The sequence below is a fragment of the Pomacea canaliculata genome, linkage group LG3 (assembly GCF_003073045.1).
Source record: "Pomacea canaliculata isolate SZHN2017 linkage group LG3, ASM307304v1, whole genome shotgun sequence".
NCBI classification, from domain to species: domain Eukaryota; kingdom Metazoa; phylum Mollusca; class Gastropoda; order Architaenioglossa; family Ampullariidae; genus Pomacea; species Pomacea canaliculata.
Genome location: NC_037592.1, coordinates 24945150 through 24971503, shown reverse-complemented (window position 1 = coordinate 24971503; position 26354 = coordinate 24945150). Strand labels below are relative to the sequence as shown.

General features: G+C 40.7%; 3 protein-coding genes across 3 annotated transcripts; 1 reads left to right on the top strand and 2 right to left on the bottom strand.

Moving 5' to 3' along the window:
- Positions 1–1066: 1066 nt before the first annotated feature.
- LOC112560661 (histamine H3 receptor-like) lies at positions 1067–9254 on the bottom strand. Its single transcript, XM_025232664.1, has 3 exons — positions 8124–9254; positions 2605–3092; positions 1067–2298 (listed from the first exon to the last, which is right to left on the bottom strand). Exons 2-3 carry the CDS (start codon positions 2944–2946, stop codon positions 1210–1212), a joined length of 1431 nt encoding a protein of 476 aa, XP_025088449.1. The 5' UTR covers positions 2947–3092; positions 8124–9254; the 3' UTR covers positions 1067–1209.
- Positions 9255–10835: 1581 nt separating this feature from the next.
- LOC112559507 (thioredoxin domain-containing protein 9-like) lies at positions 10836–13940 on the bottom strand. The gene is given in 4 exon segments (XM_025230814.1): positions 10836–11875; positions 11877–11945; positions 12739–12810; positions 13836–13940. Coding segments are annotated over 3 exon segments (663 nt in total). The 5' UTR covers positions 12799–12810; positions 13836–13940; the 3' UTR covers positions 10836–11341.
- Positions 13941–14090: 150 nt separating this feature from the next.
- LOC112559504 (iduronate 2-sulfatase-like) lies at positions 14091–26170 on the top strand. The gene is given in 9 exon segments (XM_025230813.1): positions 14091–14726; positions 17372–17514; positions 17922–18099; positions 18568–18656; positions 19757–19784; positions 19787–19969; positions 21363–21523; positions 24531–24657; positions 25913–26170. Coding segments are annotated over 9 exon segments (1203 nt in total). The 5' UTR covers positions 14091–14653; the 3' UTR covers positions 26134–26170.
- Positions 26171–26354: the final 184 nt, after the last annotated feature.

Genomic DNA, 26354 nt, shown 5'->3' with positions numbered 1-26354 from the left:
GCTCAGTAACTGCACATAACAAGCTCCATGTTTATTTGTTGTGGCAGCTATATACAGCCATGCTCACCATCACTACCTTAATCACTCTGGCAGTAAATTAGATAAAAGTTGTTAGTTATAAAGGAGATGGCAGAATGAACATGTTTAAAGTGGTTTATTTTATTTTTGTTTTCACTGCTGGACCATAAATCTCTCCGATTAATTCTGCTTTCAGACCTTATCTGCTTAATAATAACTAAGATATTACCGACGTATGAAAAATTGCTTATAGAATCTGTTTGAATTCTGTTTGAAAAATGTACTGTATCTTGTGCTGTTCATCCATCCATTAACCTTTTCTACTCATAAAAGATCGGTGCCAAAAGAACTTCTAAAAAGTGTACAGTAGTTTTATCTGCGTTGTCTCTCTGAAATTCTAAGTTTGGGAGAAATTATCGGGTTAGTTGTACATGTATAGATCATTGACACACATTGCAACTATAACTGGCAAGTCATTTGTAATATTCTTTTAATACAAAAAAGACTATCGACATGTTAACAACTTGACTTCCGTACTGGTCCGCATACAGACGATTCACACGACTAAGCAATAATATACCTTCATGTATACATTTTGTATTTCTTTAGGTTTGTGTTGATGCGTGTTTTTCCCAACCTTTCTCATCGGTTGACTGGTTAGGAAACAATTGGTAGCAGCAAATCAAGGTGACCATCACAATTATACAAACAGTTCCCCTACAGCAATCATCTGAGGATAAACAGATTTTCTGTTCTATCAAATCGACCGTAAAAATACAGGGAGACAGATTTTCCCTACAACCAGCCATAAGCAAAGCACCTCCAAAGTTCGCTGGGGATAACCAGATCTCGATCATTATTTCATTTAGCGACCACGGAAATCATTGGGCGATAACCAGATTTTCTCACACACTTTGGGGCAACAGAAAAACAAGTAACCTAGTATCTTGGCAAAGTTAAATCTGAATCTGGAGCTGCTAGCAGCATATAAGAAAGGGTTAATAGAAGACTTTAACCACAGAAGCCAGGTAAAGAGCTGGTGAGCACTTTCGTCCACGCAGTCGTCTTGGCAGTATGCGATGATAATAGTACTGATTGTGTAAGGGGCCCAGCAAAGAGCAAAAGTAAAAATAAACACGAAGAGATTTTTGGCTGCTTTTAGGTCCTTGCGAAATTTTAATGCGTTGGCATTCAGCAGTCTTCGATGGCTACGCCTTTCCTTGAGGCTGAGGGACCTGCACGATTCTGACCCAAGTCCTTCTTTTCGAGAGTATTAAATGTTAATGTTGGCAGCCACACCTTGCGATTGTTATCCTTGCCTGTAATTATTTGTTGCTGCTGGTTGTCATTAGATCTTTGAATGTCCCTCACCAGTTGACCTCCAGACAACAAGCGGGGTCCAAACGACTCCTGGCACGAGTTATCTGCAGGTGGCGAATCTCCATGTGAGTCCGTAGCATGATGTAATGAGGGATCATTCGCCACCGCAGAAGATTCCACTTCAGGAGAGCTTGATTCTGTCGCGGTGTCCATCGTCTTCTTCTGTGAATGGCGACCAAATATTCTTCCGTACAAGCTCGTTCGAGAGCAGGACTGCGTCCTCGAGGGCTTGACCTCGGCATCTTCCGGTGAGCTTCGCGATCTGCTGTCCATGGTTTGTAGCCAGCTGCTGTTGTCTTCTGACGTCGAATCCTCGGAGCTTCCCGAATTATTTCCGTCATTATCGCCTCTGTCGTTCATTATCGGACATGTCGTTGGTCCACACCTGTCTGGAAACAACACAAACAACGGGTCACCACCGCTACCATATTTATTGTCGCTTCCTCTGTCGCTGATGGCACGAGGCGCTCCACGAAGACTTCTCTGTTCTGGAGCACCGGCAGGAGCCATGTTGACTGGCCGTTGTTTGCGGAATTTTGTGGTTCTTTTTCTGATCTCCAAGTACACGCAGGTATTCAAGATTAGGAGAGCAGTGAAGGGACCCACGAATTCGATGATGGCCGTCGTGAGGGTGAAGATATTGTTGCTGTAGAACTCGGTGTCGCACTGGTGTGGACCCAGGACGGAGTAGCCTACACAGTAGTCCCAGATAAGAATCGCGGGGCTGTACAGCAAGACAGCCGCCAGCCACGCCAGGCCGATTCTAACGTAAGCTTTGCGCTTAGTCTCCTCAGTGACGTAGAGGATGCCCTTGCGCAGGATGAGCAGCTTGTCCAGGCTGATGAGCACGACCAAGAACGCGGACTGGGCGCAGAGGGTGTAGTCGTTCATCAGGTATAGCTGGAAGAAATCGAAACACGTGCTTGAAGACATCATGATGATGATGATGATGATGATGATGATGATGAGGAGGAGGAGGAGGAGGAGGAGGAGGAGGATTAAACAGAAGAAACAGCACACCAAGGACATTAAATAGTATAGCCAGTGTTTTTCGGTTTTTTTCTTCCCTCTGCCTTACATTGATCAAGTGGAAAAAAAAGACAAAGTGGAAATATCCTTGTTACTGAGATAAGTTCCCGCGTTTTGTTCATGCAAAAGCTCACAGGATTAAAAGAACCAGTAAGTAGGTATAGCTGCTCAACATACTTTACAGAAGATTGCTCCTAGGCGCCAGTCGTCGCGGGAAACTGTCAAGTAGAGATGCAGAGTCATGCTGACTCCGCCCAGGAGCAGGTCGCAGATGGCCAGGTGGCAAATGTAGACGTTGCTGACGGTGCGGAGGCGGGGGTCCCTGCAGTACGACAGCAGCACCAGCAGGTTACCACCGACGGCGAAGAAGATCATAGTGGACACACACAACACTGTCGGCACCAGACGCTGACTTTGCAGAGGATGCGTCTCATTGGCGAATAGGAAATAGGAGTCGTATAACAAGATGCTTTGGTTCTCGGGCTCTGACCATGGACTCCACTCTGGTGTCGCAGGCATCGTCGAGGGTCTCTATCTTTCTCTTTTTTTTTTTTCTTTTTTGAGGATATTTTAAATAAAGCTATTTAAGCTATCCGTGCTTAAATTTTTTTCCGGTGATTCTGTATAGACTACAAAAGCTTGCTAAAATCAACAGTCGTGATGATCTGTGGAAAAAAATGAAAAAAGCGCATTTTTGTCAAAAAGAAGACTGTGTTAGCTCAGTGACTGGAGCATTATTGCTATGTTTACTGGCAGGCGGTAGTGCGTGCTTGTATGCTGAAGAGTGCAGTTGTACAAAACCGTAAATTCTAATAAACTTAGACATTTAATTTAGTCTAATTTGTTATTTAATCTTCTTTGTGAAGACATACGCATTTCACCCAGTCTTTAACTAGACGGAGCCCTTCCCACAAGACCCACAAATATTCACTTTTTTTTCTAATTTACATCTACTACAACAACAACAACAACATAGTACGTGGTGTGTAAGCCTAGCAATGATAAATACATCTCAGCTTCTAAACCTGGCGGCATTCGCTTATCAGACCGATTAACCCTTTCATTTCGAGCAGCTCGCTGTCTGATTATCATGGGGCTTGGGATAGCTATCGAAACCAGCATCCTGTCATCGATAAGCGATCAGGGTATGCCATGCCGCTGTTCTCATGATAATCGAGCAGGAAGGCTCGCGAGGGGTAATCACGGTTTTCTCTGTCCTTATCTGTCAGCCAAACGCATCCAAGAAGCATATCTGGGTAAGGAGAATGACAGGTAGCTATTTTGATGATCCGCTCCAACAAGCATAAAATAATTTGCATTCGTAAAACTATTCACGATTATTGGACTATAGATCTTGATTAGCAAACATTACTGCGCTTTTATCCATTTTCATTTCTTTTTTTTTTTATTCATTCATTTTCTTTACAAAAGGTTACTTGTGTCTGTTGTCCTTTCGCGAAAATTTGTATTTTTAAAAAAAGCGGAATATCTTCTTAGCTCGATGTTCTATCAAAGAAACAAGTCTAATGACATTAAATGTGATAACATCTTAGAGGATTTGCTTGTTGTTAATGCCAGCTGCACACGAAACTTGTGTGTCATCATTAAGTAAATTTACGTGTGGAAGAAAAGGCCGAATGCTAGACAGTTGACACTATTAAAAAGAACATGTTGGCAATCTCAGAGAAAACAAGAATGTTAGAATACTTTACTGAAAGTGGAAACTTGTGCCCAATCACCACCTGTTTGTCCTTCCCTTCCCTCGCAAGGTCAATCGCGATATGTCGCAATAAAAGATTTTTCTAGAGTGTTTTCGGAATGAAAGATCGCAGAACCCGCTTTTGCTTTCTGGAGGCAGCGGTCTGAACCGTGATGCCCTTTAGTCTCTTGCGGCATGCAGTGTTTGATTGACAACTCCCTTCGCCACAAACACATTCTCTCTCTCTTTCTCATCCAATCCTGACTATTTCTTCCTCCTCTGTCTCTACCTCCATCCCCATACCTCCTACCTCCACTTCCTTCTCTGTGTCAAATTTGCGCAGATCGCGATGTGCCCTTGGGTGGTCTCTCACATTACCAGGAAGACTGCACTTTTGTGAATCGAAAATCCAACAGGAAAACAATATTTTGTAACAAACTATCCGTCGCAAAATGTGACGATCAAGATGCGCAAAAAATATCAATTACGGTGATACAAAACAAATATCAAAAAGTTATAAATACAATAATTATTTAGAACTTTAACGTTTTTGATGCAATCCATCAGGGTGTTTCTACCACCTTGTATTGAAGCCGACTTTCGTGGTCTCATAGTTTTTCTCCTAGGATCGTTTTCTTTCTTTCTACATCAGGGAAAGACATTCTTTTCGACATTGGACATCCAGGCTGAAGACGCGCGCCATTGTCAAGTAGTGATCATAAAAGGTGGGCGCCTATGAGTTCGAGGGGTTGACTAAATGTCCATGAATCTCAAGCTTGTCCTGGCATCTGCTGTGATCACTTAATTCACTCGTGTGTTTTGGCTTCGAGTTTGTCAAGGAAAACATCTTTATTAAGTGTCAGTCTCCTGCTTGTCTTCTGTTTAGCGAGTGTTTGATTCTATCTGGCAGGCTGGGTAGGCGGCTGGTTATCTCTTTCAATCCTTCCCTTCTCTTCCTCTTGCTTATGTATGCTCGGTACATAATTATGAATTATAAAAAAAAAACACCTCGGAATCTAGTCTCCTACCTACAGATATTATCATACGACGAATTTTCTCTCCCATCTCATATGAGCGGAAGTCACATAGTTACAGTCTTCTCATCATGCCAAGAGATGTCAGCTCAGTTTAACCATCTTTCAGAGGTAAATCCCGTTCTGGCTATAAAGAGACAATACAGTACAGCCAGCTGTCGAAGACGAGCGCCCGGTACTGGTTAAAACATTTTGTCACAACGGCAGCGAGAGGCTCCGGGTTCAGATCTCGTCTTGGGACACTGTATGTGACAATAGTCCGCAGGGTTGCGTGCTGGGGTTTCCTCCAGGTACTCCGGTTATCTTTTCTCCCAGCTCTCTATAGTGCTAACTCACCTTAAGGTAGAAGCTTTTTCCTACTAAATAAACCACCCAACTAATCGATGTTAGCTGTCGAAGCTGATAAGATGTTATTTTTACCGTCGGATGGATCCATTGGCCTCTGAAGGAGTTTCCCATCAAACAATCCACTGTCGAGCGGGAGGCTATGGGAGTGTCGGGTTGGCAACTGAGAAGGTACCGTGATGACCACATTAACGACGCCGATCCTTCTCTCTTCGATTCGTGAAGTATTTCCAGTGACTGATTACAGTCGTCCTAAATCTGACCAACCCATTCAAGCTCCATTTCTTGACTTTAAGACAACAAAAGATGGTACCTTTTGCCTGAGGGTAACGAAGCCGAAACACCCCGAGAATTGAGACAAATTCTGAGTTCAGTTTCAGAATCGTCGGCCAATGTGTCCAACTATATAGTAATGCCTCTGATAACTGACTTTGAGAACAGGAGACGAAAAGGTCAGAAAAGGAGACGTCAATAATGATGCTTTATATTATCGTTTCATAATATTTTATAATATTGTTTTAATTATTAAAAAGTGAGCAATTCATATCGTCGCTCAGCTTAAATCGAACATGGTAAGCCTTCTCGAAATATTTACAGCTTATTAAAGGGAGCTTAGTCTGTCTTCAAGTGATGGTCACATCTTTGGTTTTTAAGTGTCTGGCAATGTGTCTGTGTGTGGTATCTTTTTAATTATGAAGATGTCATTATTTTTGATAATATTTGCTGCGAATACATCACTTGCGTTCTCAAGATACATGTCTGCAGATATCACCATGCACAGAAAGAGGTCAAAATCATGACGTCACGCTTGTACACAGATATGCTTTAATTAACATAACATCCCAGCTCCCTCATTGGCTAAGGCATTCACAACGCATACATATTCATGTGCAAACATTGCCTCCGTGTTGTTAACCTTTTTCTGTGCAAGGTGATGTATTCATGGGAAATAATGTCACTGAAGCTTCACCTGCAAAAATAGTTTGCACCCCACTAGACCTTTAACACACAGCAGCCGCCACAAACGAAAAAAAACGCGAGAGCTTGCGAACAGTTCAGAACAGATAAAAGAAATACGATCGTAGTTATATCAGGCTCTTCCTGGCAGGTGCTGGAAATTTCATAAGCAGCCGTTCCCTCTTGAAGTCTGTGATCTTGTAAAGGAAAAACGATAAACTTGCAAATGTATGCGCGAACTACAGGTCATCCTCACTTAACTTGTGATGTGATGGGATGGGGTCGGGGGGAGTTTGCATGCTTTCTCCATGTCTGCGTTGGTTTTCTCCGGGTATTCCAGCTTCCTCCCACATGTTTTGGGTATTTAGCTAAAGGTTTGGGGATAACAAGAATCCTGAGGAACTTATAACTCTTGTTTACCTCTAGTAAAATGGATTTGGTTGTTTCTCTCGAAAGTCGCAGTTGGCAAGAATTTATTGACGACTTTAAGCAACTGTACAGCACGAGTGCATCCCACCCTTAGTTCCTGATTTGTTTACTTTACAATTGGTACAAGCCTTGATTCAAGATTTCACTACAAATCTTTATAACCCTCAGTATCTTTTTCCTCTCGAATAATGGACCTCTCTCTCTCTCTCTCACACAGAGAAAGAAATAATAAATAAATAGCACTGGGTAAATGAATGGCATTTTGTTTCCCTCCGACTTGTGAAGCTTCATTGCTTTCGCTATTCGTTGATCTATTGTGATTGAGATACTGCGGCTATTTATTTATTATTTCTGTTTGTCATTTATATTTTTGTGTTTAACATTTGTACCAGTCTATGTAAAATTATTAAAATGACATCTTTGTATTGGTGTCATCTCGACTTCCAAATTACCAGTTTATCTACCGGTCTAAAAATTACATTTCTTCTAAAAGAAGGTACAGTTACAATGTCGTTCACTCATAAGCAAGAAGAGGCTTAAAAGCTGAAACAAAAACCGAACAAACCTGAATCGTTTGGTGCTCTACGTGATGTAACCTGTTTACAGCTGGTTCAAGACTCCGAATACAGCGGGGTACATTTTACTAAAATATGGTAGATATAGAACACCTAACTCAGCCGACAAGGATTAATAAACATATCACTTACTTATATATATATTTAATAACCATGCAGGGCTTCTGCTAAGGCTAAATTTTTTGGGTCCCAGATTTTTAAGGGTCCCTGTTCTTTGCCAAATTTTGAAGGGACCCATTGACGAAAATTGAAGGGGTCCTCCGAACTTTTAATGCGTACTGTACGCAATTTTTTGCGTAAACAAAAGCCCTGATTGCAATGACTTTAGTTGCCTAGATTCATAGAATTTTTAGTTCTTATCGAAGGGAAATTTTACAAAGTTTATCTAAAGGTCACTTACAAAATATTTATAATTTCTCTGCGATGTCTGGACCTAAAAAAGATCGGAAGTGTTAAACGAGTATATATCTAAATTGTGCTCGAAAATCCCCAGCATCTTTATTATGCACAGTCTAGTTGACTAAAAGTTTCCCGTTACCCATATTTTAATCTCATGTTGCTAGAGAGCAGCGCAGGGCCATTTACTCGGCGCCACAAAAAAATCTTTTACCTGCCGCAGAAGATCGCGATTTTTTTTTTAATTTATAAAGCACAAACCTTATCTGTGCAACTTGAGGCATGAAGCTACCATCGCCGTCGTGATGCTGGCTGCAAGCAAGTACTCCCCGGTAAGTGCTCCACCACCGAACTGGTAACACACCCGTGGTAATGGTAGGGTCAAGGCACGGTGTTGGTAACAGTTGAGATGAAACGATGACGGATGCTGTCGGTGATTCGAGTTAATCGTTCTCCACAAGCAGTGCTGCTTTCTACTAGGAATTCCAAAGACCTAATCAGAAGCGGAGTTCCCCTCCCCCTACTCGGTTTCAGAGAACCGATGCGCTTGCTCTGCTTCTGGTGCTGTCTGCGTGCACGCCTCATCAGCGATGCAACAGAACGAGGCTGTTTCCGTTGCCAAGTGTCTTTGTCGAATTCCACGTGAACCCTCTTCCTAACATTAACCTCCACCCAGTCCCAGAAACAAATAACTCGTGGTCATGTCCACTGCGCGCGTGCTGCGTGATGTGACGACAGAATCGTCACTGACAGCGGTTGGCTCTTCCTCAACACACCACCAGTCTTCCTCTACAAACTCTTTATCATCTACACACCAGTTTTCCTCTTCATAGATATCTGCTACACTACATAGACTTCCTTTACAGACTAGTTTTTTTTCTCTCTCTCTACTCACACTTTCTCTACACGCTAAAGTATTCCTTTGCGCACCAGAGTCTTTCTCTGTAATTTTGCTTCTCTGTTCCAGAGAGCACTACTGTCTTCCAGTAAATACCGAACCGCCTCAGGGAAGGAAAACGCCAGACTGTGGTGGCCTTCTGATGCACAGTTGTATCCTGTCTTGAGGAAATTCTTATGTAAAACCTGACAGACCGGAAGCTGGCTACACCACAGCTACGACAGACGCCTGTAATCCCTAATCGGTGCGCTCTCTGAAAGTTGAAACTCGAGGATAATAAGTGTCATTAGCAGCGTGAATACAGTCATCAGCATTCGTGCACAACTAGCATGGAATGAAGTGCATAACTATGCAATGTGCGCGTGAAACAGCTGATGCATCAACGTTGACAAAAGCTTCTTGGAAAAGACCGGAAACTAACAATCATGTCCTCCACCATCAAGAGAGGCGCGACTTCACGAGAATCTTGAATACGAAAACGTTACCACACAAGGACAGAAAATGTTCCTGTTCTTTCTTCTTTGAATACATCCTTGTTCTGTGACTGTCATTGACATTTCGGAATGACTGTGTTTTCCAAGCAAATGGACTCGGTAATAGCCGGAAGACAGATCAGCTAATGACGGCGAAAGATTTATTGGAGGCTGACCTTTCTAATGAAAGCAACAGGGAGGAGCAGCTACTGTCTTTGAGCGCGTGGCAATTGGGAACTGGGGCAGGGCCCGCAGGGAAAATTCAAATCTGATTACAGGTTCCTCGGGTTACGACCGGTCTCGTTGAGTATCAAAGTCTGGGGCTCGACTGTCGCTACATTATCACGCCATCCTTGAACACATGGACCAGGATCGGAAAGACAGCAAAGCGTAGTGTACTGCCACAATATTTTACTGTACTTATGTTTAGAAGTAGGGTACTGTGTTAGGTTTCGTTCTACTGTTATTGGCTGCTAGCTCACTTACAGATCTTAAGACGGATCGAAGTCACTATGCTGCGACAAATCAGACACGGACATCGAAGTCTAGTCTTTTCTAGTTGCTGGATCAGATTGATAAATTCTAAGGTGATAGAGATGACATGCTATCCCAAGATCCTTAAATCTTATAAATAAAATATTACTAATATGGATGGACACCGTATGCAAGATGGTCATAAAAAACTACGAGACGTATATGAAAATTTACACTCCAATTCACGAGTAAGCGGGCTAGCAGATGGGAGGATTGTATCAAATAATGGACTGTCCTGTCGTCTGAGGGCAGCTGATAATCATGACAGATAAAAGCAGATTCTAGAAATGCACCTGCGATGACATGGATAACGAGATAAGATCGTTTAACACACGCGTCACATTCCCGATAATGTGTATCGAACTTCTGCTGTCCCATAGCCATGTTCCTGTCTTAGGGTATCAAGAACCAAAGAAAAGGTGAAAAATGAGGGCATGGAAACAGCATACAGAATTCACATGCTGATATAGTACATGCTATTCAACAAAGGTAAATCTGTCAGCTTTAATCTCAGAATTAAGTGAAGATGTGGCTGCAACAGATGCCCAAAACATTACTCCAACTACACGATCCTTTCTTGATTTCATGCGGTACCTAATAGTACATTTGCAAACTGAGCACATTTTATTTGAATTTTTTTTTCTGCCCCTTTTTGTCAGTCATGTAAGATATCACACGGACAACTGTACATACAGCTTTTTTATAAAAAAAAAATGCATTTTCACAGGCAGACATACACATACAGCCCATCACACAACTTTGTAACACATAAAATTAAAATGGTTTCTCTTTGAAAGGAAACATCACTAGCATGCTGCTCTGCTGTGTTTAACTAGGAAATCAACATCTGTTACTCTTCTTTAGTTTTGATTAGATATCTTGCTACCGGTAGGGCTGATAGAGGCCTCAATGCAAAATTGTGACATTTTGATCTATAATTTATTATTTCTCAACATCTAATTTATCACAATAAATTTTAAAGTTGGAAAGAGAGAAGCATTAAGATTTAACTTTGCATTCACATATTTCAGCATATTTTCTGTAATCTTTGAACAGAACAAAGACATCTTTTGTGATAAGAGAGGCATATTTTATTCAACATAATATAATATTAAGTAGAAAGCATTCAGTTCTTGTATTAACTTTTATTTTATACCCATAGTCTCTTACAAATGAGAAAGTAAATAAAAAAGCAGGAAGGGAAGTAATCATAAGGTAACTCAGAGAAGCTAATTCAGTTTCTTCCCTAAGAGGCTGTCAGAGGGAGAGGGCTCTTTCCATATGCCACAGCATTCAGCAACACAAATAAATTTTGCAGATGGTCAACATCTCTTCTACTATCATAACCAAACTGAAAAATGAAATATGTCCCCCAAAACTAGACTGGAAAACCTACACCTTGTAAAACGATTGTTTTTGTCTGTATTCTTAAGCCCAACCCATTCAGATATTTTCACAGGGGTTGTTAATCACACATTTGGATATCTGTGCTCAATGCACACAAAAACTTTCACCTAAATAAATGATATCTGACGCAGATATCACTCAGCAAACAAAACTTCGTTAAATTAAATTCACCAGTCTCCATCGTCTTCACTGTCATCATCCCCATCATCACGGATGGTTTTTTTGGCATGACTAAAAATCTTCTTTACTGAGGATTTTGATGGCTCCCACGGAGGGGTCAACAGGTCACCAGAGTACTGAATGACTTCAGCACGTCCCAGTCTCCATTCTAGCATTTCTATTGGAAAGTCATCTGATCCCCCTAAATCATCAAAGCCAACAATATAGTCTGTGGTTTTCCCATCTTTAGCAATACAAATTGTAGGAAGAACTTTAATCCGCAGTCGCTCCACAAGAAAAGGACATTTCTCTACATTAATACGGATAAATTTCGTCTCAAGATGCTTGGGTGCAAGGATGGCAAGATGCTTGTCAACAATTTTGCATCGAAAAGTGGTGTCACGATAAAAATGACAGACAAGGTTCTTTGACTTTTTGGACTGATCAAAAAATTCTTTCTCTGTTGTGATCTCAGTGTACTCTCCATGGCCTTGGTTTAGCCATTCTTGCTTCTGCTGCTGCAGTTGTTTCATTGCTTGAATTCCGTCGGTTGCGAATTGCCTCCATATCATCTTCATCTAGATTATCTAATTTGGCAATTTCTGCATCAATCTGCACACATTGAGTATTGCGTTAAAAAAAAATCCATTATAAACTTTTATTTGCAGCACTATTCCCATCTGTCAGAAACTACATTGTTACATGACCACTTGCACATTTCCAGTTATGTGAATATAAGAAGTATTGAATCTGAAATACTAATTAAAGCAACAAAAACTCATTCTTTCTACATTGATATTTTGCAGTGTTAGCAGTCACAGTTCCTAGCTCTAAAGACAGATTATAAGACAGGGAGAGGGGAACAAAGATATTTATTTTTTAAACTGTCAACAAAATACCAGCAGTCTGCACATATGGACTAATTTTGGTTACTGTGTACTGATTTAGATCAGATTCTGGAGATACGACAGTCTGAACAGAAATACAGCTATAGAAATGCAGCTTTCTGCTACCCTAGCATCACAATAAAAAAAATGGGATTTTAAAAGAATGACTATTCAAACTGTAACAAAGTATATCTATTCCAATAACTGGCTGGGGGTGTTCTGTCAAACACTATGTGTTATACACTATGTGCAGACACAAAGAGTTATCTGCCATTTTTATAACCATAGGGATTACCATGCAACATCATAATAACTTCAAGATTATGCTAGTCATAAGATAATGACCAACTTTCTGTCCACCATATACACAAAGCAACATAACTTATAATGTTCTTTTAAGGACTGTTGCAACCCTATTTTTCACATTAGTGGAAAGCAAGTTTACTTTCATATGTTACATTAGCTGAAACTTACATAATACAGCAAATAAAACTTACAAATACCAAAAAACATATTACCTGATCCTCTATGACTTTTGTAGCCTTTAACAAGGTTTGTTCTAGAGCATTGGCAGCCATGCTGGAATTGCTCTGAAAACTTACAATGTATGCAATTTTGTCAACTGCTAGTTTCATTGTATTTCATTTCACTATAAACAAGAAAACTGATGTTATGGGCTTGATATGCTACACCCATTGCCTTAACCCCATTTACAATACATAATACAACCATGCTTTTATATATATTTCAGCTATATATAATTCTTGTAACCCTTTGGGTACAATAGGCCACGATTGAGGCTTCACCAAGAAAGAACAGGGAAGGCGATTTTCACTACTTTTATTGCAAAGTTTAAGTTTTCTCCTTTCCAAAAGGTTTCTTTATCAAATGTTTACCTGAGAGCAGCAATAATAATAAAAAAAAACTTTACCCACTGTCATCTCCAGTTATAAGACAGTCATTGTAATATTATTTTTTTATGTCATGCTGAGGGGGTTAAATGTATAGCCACAATTATCAATTACCTCCACAATACATGGAACTATATGTCTATAACATACTGGATTGAAAAAAGACTAAAAAATCTACACTTAACAAATGTCTAATATACATGTATCATTTCTAGCCGTTTCAGAGTCTTTACGCGTCTTTGTCCTACACGTACTACCAAAACATCCTCCATTTTAAAATTTTAAAAAAAATCAACTTTTGATGATCTAAGATGCAAGTTCCTTTCCTCTTCTTCTCAAACGAAAGCCTGTTCAAAATCATATCAATATTATCCGTATGATCTGCAAGAAAGTGATCTACAGACGAAAATTCTGTAAGAGGACACAAATAAGGACGTAATAGGCATAGGAAGCAATATGGTTGTCTAATCTTAATGAACGACTGGTGAAAACAGATTGATATGCTTTACTCTGCAGTCTTCTATCGCGTTTACTCAGCACGCAGTTTCAAAACGTGACAGACATTAGGTGTGCTGCTACTACTACAGTGAAGTTATAACTGAAACTAATCGATGGCCACTAGTCAGCCCTCCGTAAGCTTTGAACGGCTTTTAAGTCTAAATGTTCATGAAAACTAATCAAATTTGAACATGCAGTTTACAAACCAGTGTGATGAATGGTTTTCCAAGCTGTACACAAAAGCAACAACAATCCTAAACAAATTACGTCGTTCGTGCTGCTACCGGAAATCGTTTTGTAGCCGGTCGTCATAACCATCAGGTGTTTTGATTGGCTTGGAGTTTGTCTGTAGACCAATCGTCGTGCCGTTTATATAAAAAAGAAACGTTTATTCTTTTGCGTAGGTTGGGCTTGTTGCTTAGGTCACGGACGTAACTAGGATATACACGTCCGTGATGTACGAGCGGACATTTGTCACATCTCCATGGTTTCATCAACGGCTACATTTTATAGAAGATGCCACTTCTCTTGCCGTCAAAGAAATGCTTTCAAATGGCTGATGTTTCTTGTAGTTTTGTGGTCTCGATCACATGCAAAAACAACTACAGCAGAATAAAGAGTAAAAACGTTTTCTATAAATTAAAAATAAAAATAATTAAAATAAAAACAAAAGCATGCTTTAAACTTTAAAAAAATTGACTTATGTTCAAATTGTACCTTAGATTATTTCTCACGATTTTTTATGATTCACGTATTTAAAAAATATATATATTATTACGATGCTGTGTATAAAGAAAATGAAGACCACTGGGTGAAGGGTCGATAACTTTTAGACGTTAGTAATTTCGATGAAATGAGGTTGCTTCCCCTAGATTCAACCTTGCATGCTCTACTTGGTGATATAACGTGAAGTATGCTGCCTGCCGTGGCAGACGACTGCTGCCTACTGGAACAACAGCCAGCATCCGGAGAATCTCGCAGCAAGACCTAAATCAGAGGTGTCAGTGTTACAAAAGAAGTCAACATGTCAATAACTACTGCACTGGCATTTGTAGTCCTCGCTCTCATTTGTCGATCGACTACCATCATTTCGAAAGGTTTGTAAAGAATTTCATTCACACTTCCAATTTCAGTGCTTAAAGCTCTAGTCATTCCACCTTCAAGTAAAAAACTGGTCACACTAAGTAGACTTAAGAAACATCAGCTCTACTAAAACTCGCTTTAGAAGACAGTTGCAGACCATTCTTTGAAAGATACATTGATACAGTTTGAGTTCATATTTCTGTTTTACTGCAATCAGTTTATAGTATGTTCTTCTGAGAAAAAGAATTATAAGCAGCTACAATGTGTTTAGAACAGAGGTGAATATGTAATATTATGTGGCATGTATGATTACATAAGTTATGTTTCTAGAGCATTGCTGGATTGCATGTTCTTCTGGAACGTGTTAGCATGCTAAAATATTCTAAAACTATATTGTTTAACTCTTGAGTGTATGAAGCTGTTATTGTCGTTCAGCGTTAATTTGTTTGTTTCTTTTATGTCACATTCATACGTAATGGCATCCATTTTCGGATTTTATTTTTTTTTTAGTGTGTTTTCCTCAGGAATTTCTCTCTCTTACCTCCGCTCTCCTTTTTCTTGCGAGATAACTACAGGCATACCGGTTAACACACGCGTTCAGTGCAGAATCATATTTTCTTTAAGCCATCAGGAGCAGAGAGATTATTTAAAAGCGGATATTATATAACAGGTTTACATTGCTGCAAAATACATTTGGCAGTTACTACAGACATGTCGACATGCAGGCATACATCAGGTAGCCTTAAAGGAAAAACACGAGCGCTCAGCGAAAATCTCTGGAAATCTCAAAACATATTCCGGTGTGTTGTTGACAAAGAAGCACGAGAAAATATTATATTAATGCTTTTCTCTTAATAACACCTGATTGTCGAAAATCAGTTAGTGACGAAAGGGAAGTATTTCTAAAAAATAGCGTCCCCTGCATAAACTGAATTCGAATAGAAAAGATGAAGTCCTCGGTAAAAGAAAACAGATCAGGACACAATGTGCTGTTGCTGAGTATTCTCTTCGACACTCAGATGTAGTTTGTACTCATTTAGGAAATCCTAAAGACAATGGCAACAAATACCAGTGGATTAACTTTGTTCAAAGACTGTATAGGCGCAAGTCTTGAAAATTAAGCATAATTATGCACGAGTATTATAGGAATTATTATTTTAAACTACACTTAACCTGACCATAAAGAAAAAAATGTTGCATTCGTGTTGTCCTGAGTAATCTGTGGGTCTGGGACTAACAGCCAGTAACGATGTTCCGAGACATCTGTGCGTCAAGTATTAATTCAACATAATAATTGTTCTTTGCTTCATTGCCACAATATGTATTCTTAAACACACTTGTTGACAGGCTGTTTTCTTCTAAGTATATCTCTTTCGCTCACGCAAAACAATGTAATAATACTTTTAAATTAATGTCTTAATGTTTTTGTATAAGCCGGAGTTAGTAATACTTTTGACATCTATTCTACCCCTGAACTGTGTATGACTAGGTCTCGTAAAGTCGACTTGCTTTGACTGTTATAACAACGTTTTTGGTTGATATATTATGCTTATTTCACACAAAAGCTGGGGTTACTAAAGGTTACAGGGGTCAATCACTCCCATAGAAACACTGAAACATATGGTCACGATTGCATCCCATTGTTTGCAGGCGTTTCCTCTCTTTGTGTGCTTCTAGCTGTTGTTCTTGTCCAGGGCCATACCCTGCAGGTGTTAAGAAGCCCTTGTGTTGATCCTGGCCTTGTTCGAAAAAAAAAAAAAGAAAAAAAAAAGCCGGAGACGATAGTTCCAGTGTGGCGAGCGCGAGGTGGGAGCAGACGAGAAAGCGCGCGGGGCCACAGACTTGCATGCACCCGACATAACTGAGGGCTTCACCGCTCCCAACACCACAGAAGATCCACGTCAGTGATAATGCAGCTCTGTGACCTCCACTCCAGCTTTTGATACAACTCTCGCTTTTGACTCTAATCTGCTGAGAACCGTCGATCGAAACGCTTGCACACCTTTTGCGCCAGCACAGAAAATGTGTTGTTCCAGTGGAAATAAAAATTCTGGACAGAAAAATCAGAGAAAATGCGCGGTGGCCAAGCCACGTGCGGTTTGTCTATTTTTAGTTGCATATTTCAGATAGGGCGGTGCCTTTCCTGATATACTATCCATCAGGAGTGAAATCGCTCGGACCTTTGGCACGTGCGCTGCGTCAAATATTAATTAGCTTGATCTACACTTTCCCCCTCGGGCACCAACGGCAATACGTGCAGGGATGTCAGAACTTTTCTTCTTCAAGTTCTAATGTATCGTTCTGTAACTTACTCACCTAATTGATCGTCATTCGTCATGGGGGAAAAAAAACAAAAATCACCCTTCAGTTACACGTAGTCTGTATTTTCGCTTAACGAATATTAGATTTCTCAAGATACTTTCACCACCCAGTAAGTCATTTTACAAAATATTTGGCCTCTCTCCAGTTTCTGTCTACCCTCTCTTTGGCTTGTGTGTATGTGTGTGTGCGCGCGTGCATGCGTGCTTACAGCATTCAGTGTGTTTATTCGCTTTTCACATTTTTCATAAACCTACCACCCAGCTTGATTTCGTTACCACATGTTGCTCTCACCTTAACTGTTTTCGCTTTGCTGATGCCAAGATGGTTCCTCTTGCAGCTGCCGCCACGCCGAATGTTCTCTTTATCGTGGTGGACGATCTGCGGCCGACGCTCGGTTGCTATGGCGATCCAATCGCAGCCACCCCGAATATCGACAGTCTGGCCAGGAAGAGCGTTGTGTTTGATAGAGCGTACGTTCAGGTCGGTCTCGCGATCCCTGATTGTTCTTTGATGTGGATGTTGTGCTGAGCAGTCAGAACAATGTAGTCAAGCAAGCACACACTCACAAACACACCCAACTTAGTGTCTGTCTGTTTGACTGTACACCTGCCTCCCTCCCAGGGTTTTTTCTACTCTTAGTTATATAGTTATTGAGCAATGGCTGAATACCTTTGAAGAAAAAAATGCTACACGCAGCGCTGCTTGATCCCACCGGAAGCTGGGGACAACTCATGAAAACAACAATAGTGCACTCCCTTTTCTGAAATCCCCTGTAACATTTCCCTGAATCCATTTCTTTCTTTCAAAGATCCAACGATCTATTTCTTGATACTTCGTATATACATTACGAACCAGAGTGACTTAGAGCTTTTTCCTCCTGTTCCCAGCAAGCTTTGGGAGGGCCGAGTCGTACATCATTCTTGACTGGTCGCCGTCCCGACACCACCAGAGTATATGACAACAACGTCTACTGGCGCCACCACTCAGGCAACTACACCACGCTGCCGCAGCACTTCAAAGAGAACGGCTACCTCACTCAGTCTTTCGGAAGTGTGTTCCAGCAAGGTGTGTGAAGTACCTGTCGGGTATACAATGTTGAAGGAAGTCGTCTGCTGTTATGAACACGAATGTTGTTCCTCGATGTTCGTTGTAACCGTTCTGTGTCGTTCTTTGTCAGATCTTATGTTTTCTGAGTCATCTACGGCTTCATGATGGATAATTTTCATTTTTCTTTCTTTCTTAATTTAGTTTTACTTTCTTTCTTCCTCTTTTCTTTCATTGTCAGTCTACTTCCCTGCATTCCTGTCTTTTGTAAAATAAAGACAAAACAACAGGAATTTATTACACAAATATTGTATTATTAACTAATTGAAACTACGCAGTCACGCTTCATTGTCTTCGTCTGCTTTGTCCTCCTCGTCCTCTTCCTAATTTCCTTCTCTTTCTGAGGATGCACACATCAACATCTTTTACCGGGACGATCTGTACCCATGTCTCCGTCTCTATCTCACGTGATGGACACACCTGTTGCAGGTAAGGCTTCAAACTGGACAGATGACTTCCCGTACAGCTGGAGTGCACCCCCTTACCACCCGTCCTCTGAGGTGTACACCCGGGCTAAGGTGAGACCAGGTGTTGTAAAGCCCTTGTCACTCCACATAACCTCTTAGGCTTTGAAGAGAACACGGTGCGTTAGACTGTAAATGAGATTAGGCGGTGACCCGGCAGAAAGAAGACTTTTTTTAATAATAAAAAAAAGTCCCGGCCAACACGTATGGAAATAATTATTTCAGAAATGCGGTCCTGCTAAAGAAGGCAGCTATGAAAGGGTGGGAGGGATAATTAAACGGAAATTGAGACTAGACCAGCGTCTCCTCCCACCTTCGCTGCAGCCTGAGGCCGCTGCTCTACATCATCGCTGCCAACGGTAAATGAAGACACGCTCTTCCATTTGCTTATCTTTGGGGCAGGTTGGAGGGCTGGTTTCTTTTAATCCACCTGTTTCAGCATTTCTTTTAAAGTCGAGCCATAGAAACGATCCTGCGGCTTTAAAGTTAACAAGGCGAGTCACACCGTGAGCCCGGACAAATGAACTGTGTCAGTGTAAAAACTAATGAACGCCAAGGGAACGTACATGTGTGTGTGTGTGTGCGAGCGTGCGTGTATGTGTATGTGTATGTGTATGTGTGCGTGTGTGTGTTTGTGTGTCTGCGCGTGTGTGCGTCAATTAAGCACTTCCTTTATGTGGCATATGTAAGAACTCGCTGTCTCTGTCAGTCTCTCTCCCTCTTTACTTGCTCTCCATGGCGATGGGGCTGAGCACAAGAATGTTTTTCAGATTGCCTAGAGGTGCCAGCACCAGAATCTCAAGCCAGGAGGTTTTGTTTCCAAATATTTTGATTCTCCCACTGACATATCCTTCCACGCCTATATCCTTCACTATTATTTTTGTTCATTTTTTAAAGCCATTTCCAACGGTAAAAGAATACAATTAATACTCACTTCCTATTTGGTTCTTTTTCGGGTGGAGTTGAGGGCATCTGTCAGTTTACAAACACAGTGCGCGCGTAAGGCGAACTCACACATACCTGCACTCACCAGTTGCTCTCTCCAATACGGGTAGATGCATAACATCGTCCTGACATTCTAATTAATGACTGCAGACAGTAAATTAATCCAAGTCTCAGCCACCCGAGTGTGTGTTTCTCATCTGTTCACTCAGGTGTGCCAGAGAGAAGACGGGTGCTTGGAGTGAACGTCATTTGTCCAGTCAACGTCAGCGAGGTGCCGGGTGGCACCTTACCCGACATTCAGGTCACGGACTTTGCCATCGAGTTCCTGCGCAACAGAAGTGCTCACAGGGAGCAGCCTTTCTTTCTGGGCGTTGGCTTCCAGAAACCAGGCATCCCTTTCATGTATCCACGGGAATATCTGGGTGAGGTTACTGTAATGGTCAGTGGAAGATGAGATGTGTAATCGTCAAAGCACTAAAGACTGAGCTGAGCTTAAAACTATTTTCAATTTAGTTCATTTAAAAATTCTGTTAGAATTGCTTGGTTTAGAAGATACAAGCCTTTGAACATTGCAATTATAATAACATGGGTTTTTCAAAAAAGTCACGAGTGATGAAGTCGCAAATGTTGGCTCTCTGATCGGGTCCTACCTGAAGTTTCGTGGCGCCGGAAGTTCAAAATTAGTTCAAATCGCGTGTGCTTTGCTGAAAAAAAACCTAATTAAAATCCTCATTTTTTTACAAGCTCATAACAGCTGTGTATTCTGAAAATAGTTTTGAGCTTAATTTCCTGTTTCAGTCGGCTCATCCTTTTTCCTGTAACTTTTATCAAAAGATAAACTACGTGTTACTGACAAGTAGAGGTTTTTTAACTTCCCAGAAAAAGTGCATCATCCCTGCGCGTTTTGTATATTTTTCTTATTGACTTTTCGCCAGTCCAAAATGTGGAACGTATATGAGCTAATCTTGTCCTTTTTTTGTACCTTCCTCACCGGAGATGCCGTTAGTCCGAAGTGCGAGCAGACTGCGAGTGTGGGACGTGTGAGAAGGGGTGCGCGGGGACTGAAGAGGGTCATGGACCTAGATGAGGGGACTAGAGATAGAGACTGAGATAAGAGAACTGGTGGTAATTGGAGTGATTGCAAGGTCGACCAGAGAAGAGCGATAACTTCAACTACAAAACGCGCGAATGCTCTCGAATGCGTAAACTGAGTCACGCTCACTGCTTTCTTTCCTCTTTCCATCCCCCTCACCCTCCCTCTCTCTCCCTCTCTCATTCTATTTTTGTCCATATTTTCTTTTTTCTAGAATCTAATCTTTTTCTAGTTTTACTTTTCTGCTTTTTTTTTTTGTATTTTTGTTGTTGTTTTTTGATTTTTTTTTTTTTTTTTTTTTTTTTTTTGTCTCTGTCAACAAAATTTGTTTCCTTCTCATTTTCTTCTGAATTCATAAATTTATTCTTTTTTCCTCTCCTCTCGTATTCCTTTGTTTCATTCTCCTCCTGCTTGGTTAATGCCCTTGCCACCAAGCATTTTTAGCCTATTGACCTCAGTCAACCTGACACTAACTTGCACAAACAATCTTTGAACCCCCGGACTCTGCGGTGCACTAGGCGGTCTCTGTGTGTCTGGCAAGACTCACCGGATCTCTGTCAACAATCATACTCTGCTTTACATGGCGAGCGGTGGCTCAGTTCAAAATATTTATTGCTTTGAAAACAAGCGTCTTCGTTCATACTCATGACCTCACGAAGTCCCGCCAGTACATTTTGCTCATTTCTGGAACCTGTTGAATTGCACTTTTGTCTCACAATCAGAGCTGTACCCGATGTCAGAGATGCACTTGGCGCCCAATCCTACCTTCCCAGACTTGCTGCCAATTGTCGCGTGGAACCCTTGGACCGACATCCGGGACTTTGATGACGTCAAGGCCCTCAACGTCTCCTTCCCTTTTGGGGCTCTTCCGCCAGACTTTCAGGTAATCACGCTGCATCAAAAATGTATGAATGGATGAAAAGGAAAAAAAGCAATAATTAAACAGCAAATAAATAAAGCAAAACACAATTAATAACACACACAAAGAAAGAAAGCAGACGTTAGCATGTCAGGATTGGTCTATAATTATGTATGATTGCGTCTTTGTTTTTTCCTCCTTCTGCTCACTCAGCCATTCTCTTTCTTTCTCTCTTTCTTACACACACACACACACACACTCGTTCTCAAATTCGCTGCATCCTACAGGAAGCATTTACTCGGTCGCTGTATATGTATATTTTACTTCATTTTGTTTTTCTAAGGGTGTGGTAAGCTTTCTCCGGCTGTTCGTCATATCCAAGCTTTCGATAAATCTCGTGTGCCGCCAGACGTCTCTGTTCTGTAGGCCACGTTAAAGAATTACGAGAGTGCAACACTTTTACTAGGCAGAGTAAATTATTTCCAACAATTTAAATGAATATTTCCCTGACATTGTCGAGATACAGTTTTTCAAATGTCAACCTGTACATCATATCAGGCAATCGTTTGTCAGGTATATCCACAGGACAACATGTCTCCTCTCTACCTTGATGACGTACACTCATGTACATTCGTGACCTTTGATTCCTTTATGTAGAAAAGAGAGAGAAATAGAGGAGTTGGGGAGAGAGAGAAAGAGAGGGAGAACTCAAAGCTACTTTTCATCGTATGAAGTCTTAAATGTCAGGAAAAGTTGATTCGTCAAACATGTATCTCAGTGATTCATGCTACGAAAGACAAACGAGAAAATGTTATCATATCTACCAAATCATTTCGTAAATTCAGAGCAGAATACATCTGTTGCCAATGAGAAGATTTTGAAAAACCTTCGACTTCGAGACCCTTTGTTCTTTTATCGTACAATCGCACGTCACTCCCAAAACTTTTTCTCCAAATTTTAATATTTGTTGTTACATTAGATGTTTTATTTTCACTTGTCATTTTTTACTTCTAGTGTTGCGTTCAGGAACTTCTCAAAGAACGTTTATGGCTGAAGAATGATATCTAGACCTATGTCTGCTTCTTTTTATGACATTAAATTTGTTACCAAGAAGATCACTTGGCAGTCAGAGGTGGACTTAGGTTCATTCTTTATGCCAAACATCCGTTAAATAGCAAATCCACTCCCTCTGAATGGTGCAGACGTTTACAGCTGCCATTGTGAAAAAAACATTTTTCGCCACACTTTTGCCCTGAACTTTCCCATCCTCGTGTTTCTGTGCTGTGTAAGTTGTGGGGCCCTTCGTGATGGCGATCCGAGGCGATAGCAGCGAAGACAATGGCGGGTGTTGTTGGCACTGCGACACAGGTCGCTGTTTAGAAGAAGAGACCTTCTTTACAGTTCTCCTAGATATCGGAATTTCAGAATCCCTTGCCAATTTTTGCTTGTATTTTTTATTTATTCATTTTTTGTTTCGTAAAGACCCTTAACCATCTTGGAACTCCTATCCCATTTTCTTAAAGAGCGTTTCTTTATGGTCCCCTACCCTTCCAACGCCCCTCGACAAAAAAAGAGAAAAAATTTTAAAAACCCGGATATTAATATTTAAAAAATTTAAATCTGGAGGGATTAATTAGTAATTTGAAGTAAGTTTAAAACAATAAATGTTTTTTGCATCCTTGCCAAGACTTGAACTCCTTAATCAACCCGCTGTCGCTCTCACAGACGCAGGAATTCAGTTTCGCCTCCAGCGTCCCTACTTCAGATCTTTGTGCACAGGGTTGCTAATTGTTGGTGGTGAAGAGTTCACGGGAACCACATGTTCCACCGCCCCGGGCACACGAAGGCGGATTCTCGACACAACTTTGTCGTTTATCGCGCGATCCTTTTAGCAGCATTTCTGGTTTCAATTCTCGCGATCTTGTATGGAAGCCGTGACCTATTTTTTTTCTCTCTCTCTTTTTTTTTTTTTTTTTCGTTTTTTTTTTTTTTTTTTTTTTTTTTTCTTTTTTTTTTGGGGGGGGTCTTATCTTTCGTCTCTGTGTGTATGTGTATCTTTCTTCCAATTTTTCTATCCATAAACTCGAAAATGAAGGAGGTAAGACTGGCAGAGAAATGTAAGAAAGTTTGACTGATAAGGCCTATGGTAAGTGCGATAGAATTCCCACAAGTGGAATGTGAAGCCAGCTCTTGTGTCTGGAATCAGCTTGCCTCTCCTCGCGGGCTGTACAGACTAACAGACTGCCACTGCGTTTTGAGGGATCCCGGCCTAGCCAACATAGCCAAGATGGCCGGCATCTCACTTGTCCTCCATCCGCTACCGCCTCCCTATTTCGTTCCCCTCCCTTCATACATCGCATGTACACACACACATCGCTTAACAAACATTTATTTCGTCATGGTGTTGTGGAATGCAATTTAATTTATTGTGAGGCGGCTGTCATCTGAATAGCTGATAAGTGTCGAAAAGAAAACTTCAGTCACTGATTGTCTCTGCGATTGCATGAAATTCAAAACCCGCGTGACGCTAAATACATCGTTATATGACGATAGGACGGTTGTATGTTATTTAAAAAATAAATAATAATAATAATAATAATAATAATAATAATAATAATAATAATAATAATAATAATCGCTTTTATACCTCCTTAATCCTGCCCTATGGGCAAGCTCAAGTCGTTTCACAAAAAAAAAATTACAACACAGTCTAGTTCATATTTGTTTTCAGGGGCACAGTACTGACTCACGATATATATAATATGTCTCATGTGACTATATGATGGTTAAATATATAGCTGTTTGATGATGTTATGGTCGAATACATATGATGATACGATAGTTGAATATATCTAGATATGTGATATGAGGGTTGGATACATAACTATGCAATGATCTGATTATTCAATACTGAACCATATAATGGCCAAGTGGACAACCTTAGTAAGCCTCAGTCATTTCTTGCCATAAGAGCTTGGGTAGTAGAAATGCTGATTTGTTTATTTATTTGTTTCTTTTTTTTTTTTTGCAGTTAAAGTTGCGCCAAAGTTACTACGCCTCTACCAGCTATGTGGATGCTCTTGTGGGTCGCTTGTTGGAGGCGCTAGACAACAACGGCTTCGCTGGCAGCACAACTATCATCTTTATAGGAGATAACGGTGAAATTTTATTTTTCTTCGTCATCGTCTACTTTTCCACTTGTCACTGGCTCGCGATCGTGTGTAAAAAACATCAGTTGTTTTCACGATGCTCATCAGATGATTCTCGAAGCAGACGTAGAGCGAGTGTGATCTGGAAGGGGGATAATAGGAAAGAAAAACAGACAGAAAGAGAGAGAGAAAGAGAATAAGGCTTGTAGGTCCGCTGACGGACGCGGTTCGCTGACCGAGTGGGTACGAACCACTTGGCTCCAGCCTGACCCTGGTGCACGTTGCTTTTTTAGTTCACGGAGACACACGCCGCGCGGTAACAGCGCGAGAAGTTAACGATAAAAACAGTCAGTAAAGCTGCCGTAAACAGTGTCGCAAAAGATAAGAGAACACATGTTAGTTCAGCCGGCGCATTTCGGACAGAACAAGAGAAATTGCCATTATTCTGGCATAAAGATGAAATTTCAGTCTGATGTGTATTCAGCGCACGGTCGCTCGCAAGGAAGGGAGCATAAAAAAACAAAGGCTAAAAAAAAACCAGACTCATTAGTGTGACATAACAAACCGTTTTTTTTAAAAAGTTAAACAAATGTGGGAAGTTTTGAATGTTCTATATTTAAAGGAAAAGAATATTATTTGGGTAAACCCCATGCGACTTTCTCATTTTTCTTGGTGATTTCCATTAATATCATTGTGAAGGTTCTAGGGCGAGCTGCACAGTACATTTCTAATTTTAATTACTGTTATCTTAAATTCATTTAAAACAGATTTATAGAGTACTTCCATGCAGCACACATTTTGAGAACTTTTCTAATAAAAACTGTTTTAAACAAGATAAACTGTTTAGGTCAAACTTCTGCTTTCATTCTCACGTGCTAACAGTTTGCCACGAAAAAACAGCGAAAGGATCATTTTCTCTGTACAGCCACTTTTAAAATGCTGATAAAACACTCGTGCAATGTATCTAAATGACATAGAAACAATTTTTGCTTTTCATAACAATTTTTAAGTTTTAGAAACATGTACAACTGGTCATTGGAAAGAGTAACCATACCATGCGACTGAACAAAAAATTTTTAGGACAATCACGTTTGCGTTTTATATTATTTCTCAGAAGGAGAACACCTTTAAAACTTGAGAATAAATGCAGAAAATCAAACACAAGTGTTTCATTGAAGTTACCTGATAGTTCTTTGGTAAGTAAAATAAACTACTTATTAAGACTAACTTTACACGAATGACAGTACATCATGTCTTGTTTCAGGAGTCTCCCTCGGGGAACACCAAGAATGGTCAAAATACAGCAATTACGAAGTATCCGTGAAAGTTCCACTCATGGTTTATGTTCCGGAAGTGACATCCCGAGTGACAGTGGCGGGGAGTAACTTCCCTTTTCTTGATGCACTCGCCAATATCCAAGACTATGCACCCAGGCGATCAAGAAACCTGGCCAGGAGCAACCTTTCGTCATTTCATCACAGCTAATGTCAAAGATGATTCACGAGAACCTCTCCAGGATAAAAAGAAGAGTCCTTCGTCGCCTGCTCAGTTTTCCTGACGACACCTCAAGCGACCAAACGGCCTGGAACTCGTCTTGGAATGTCCAGCTTCAGCCAAAAGTCGGTTCCTTCCTCCAAGAGGGCAAGTGGCGGCAGATTTTCAAAGGCAGTGTGCTTCCGTTTGTCACGAAAATAGGAACAGGTGTC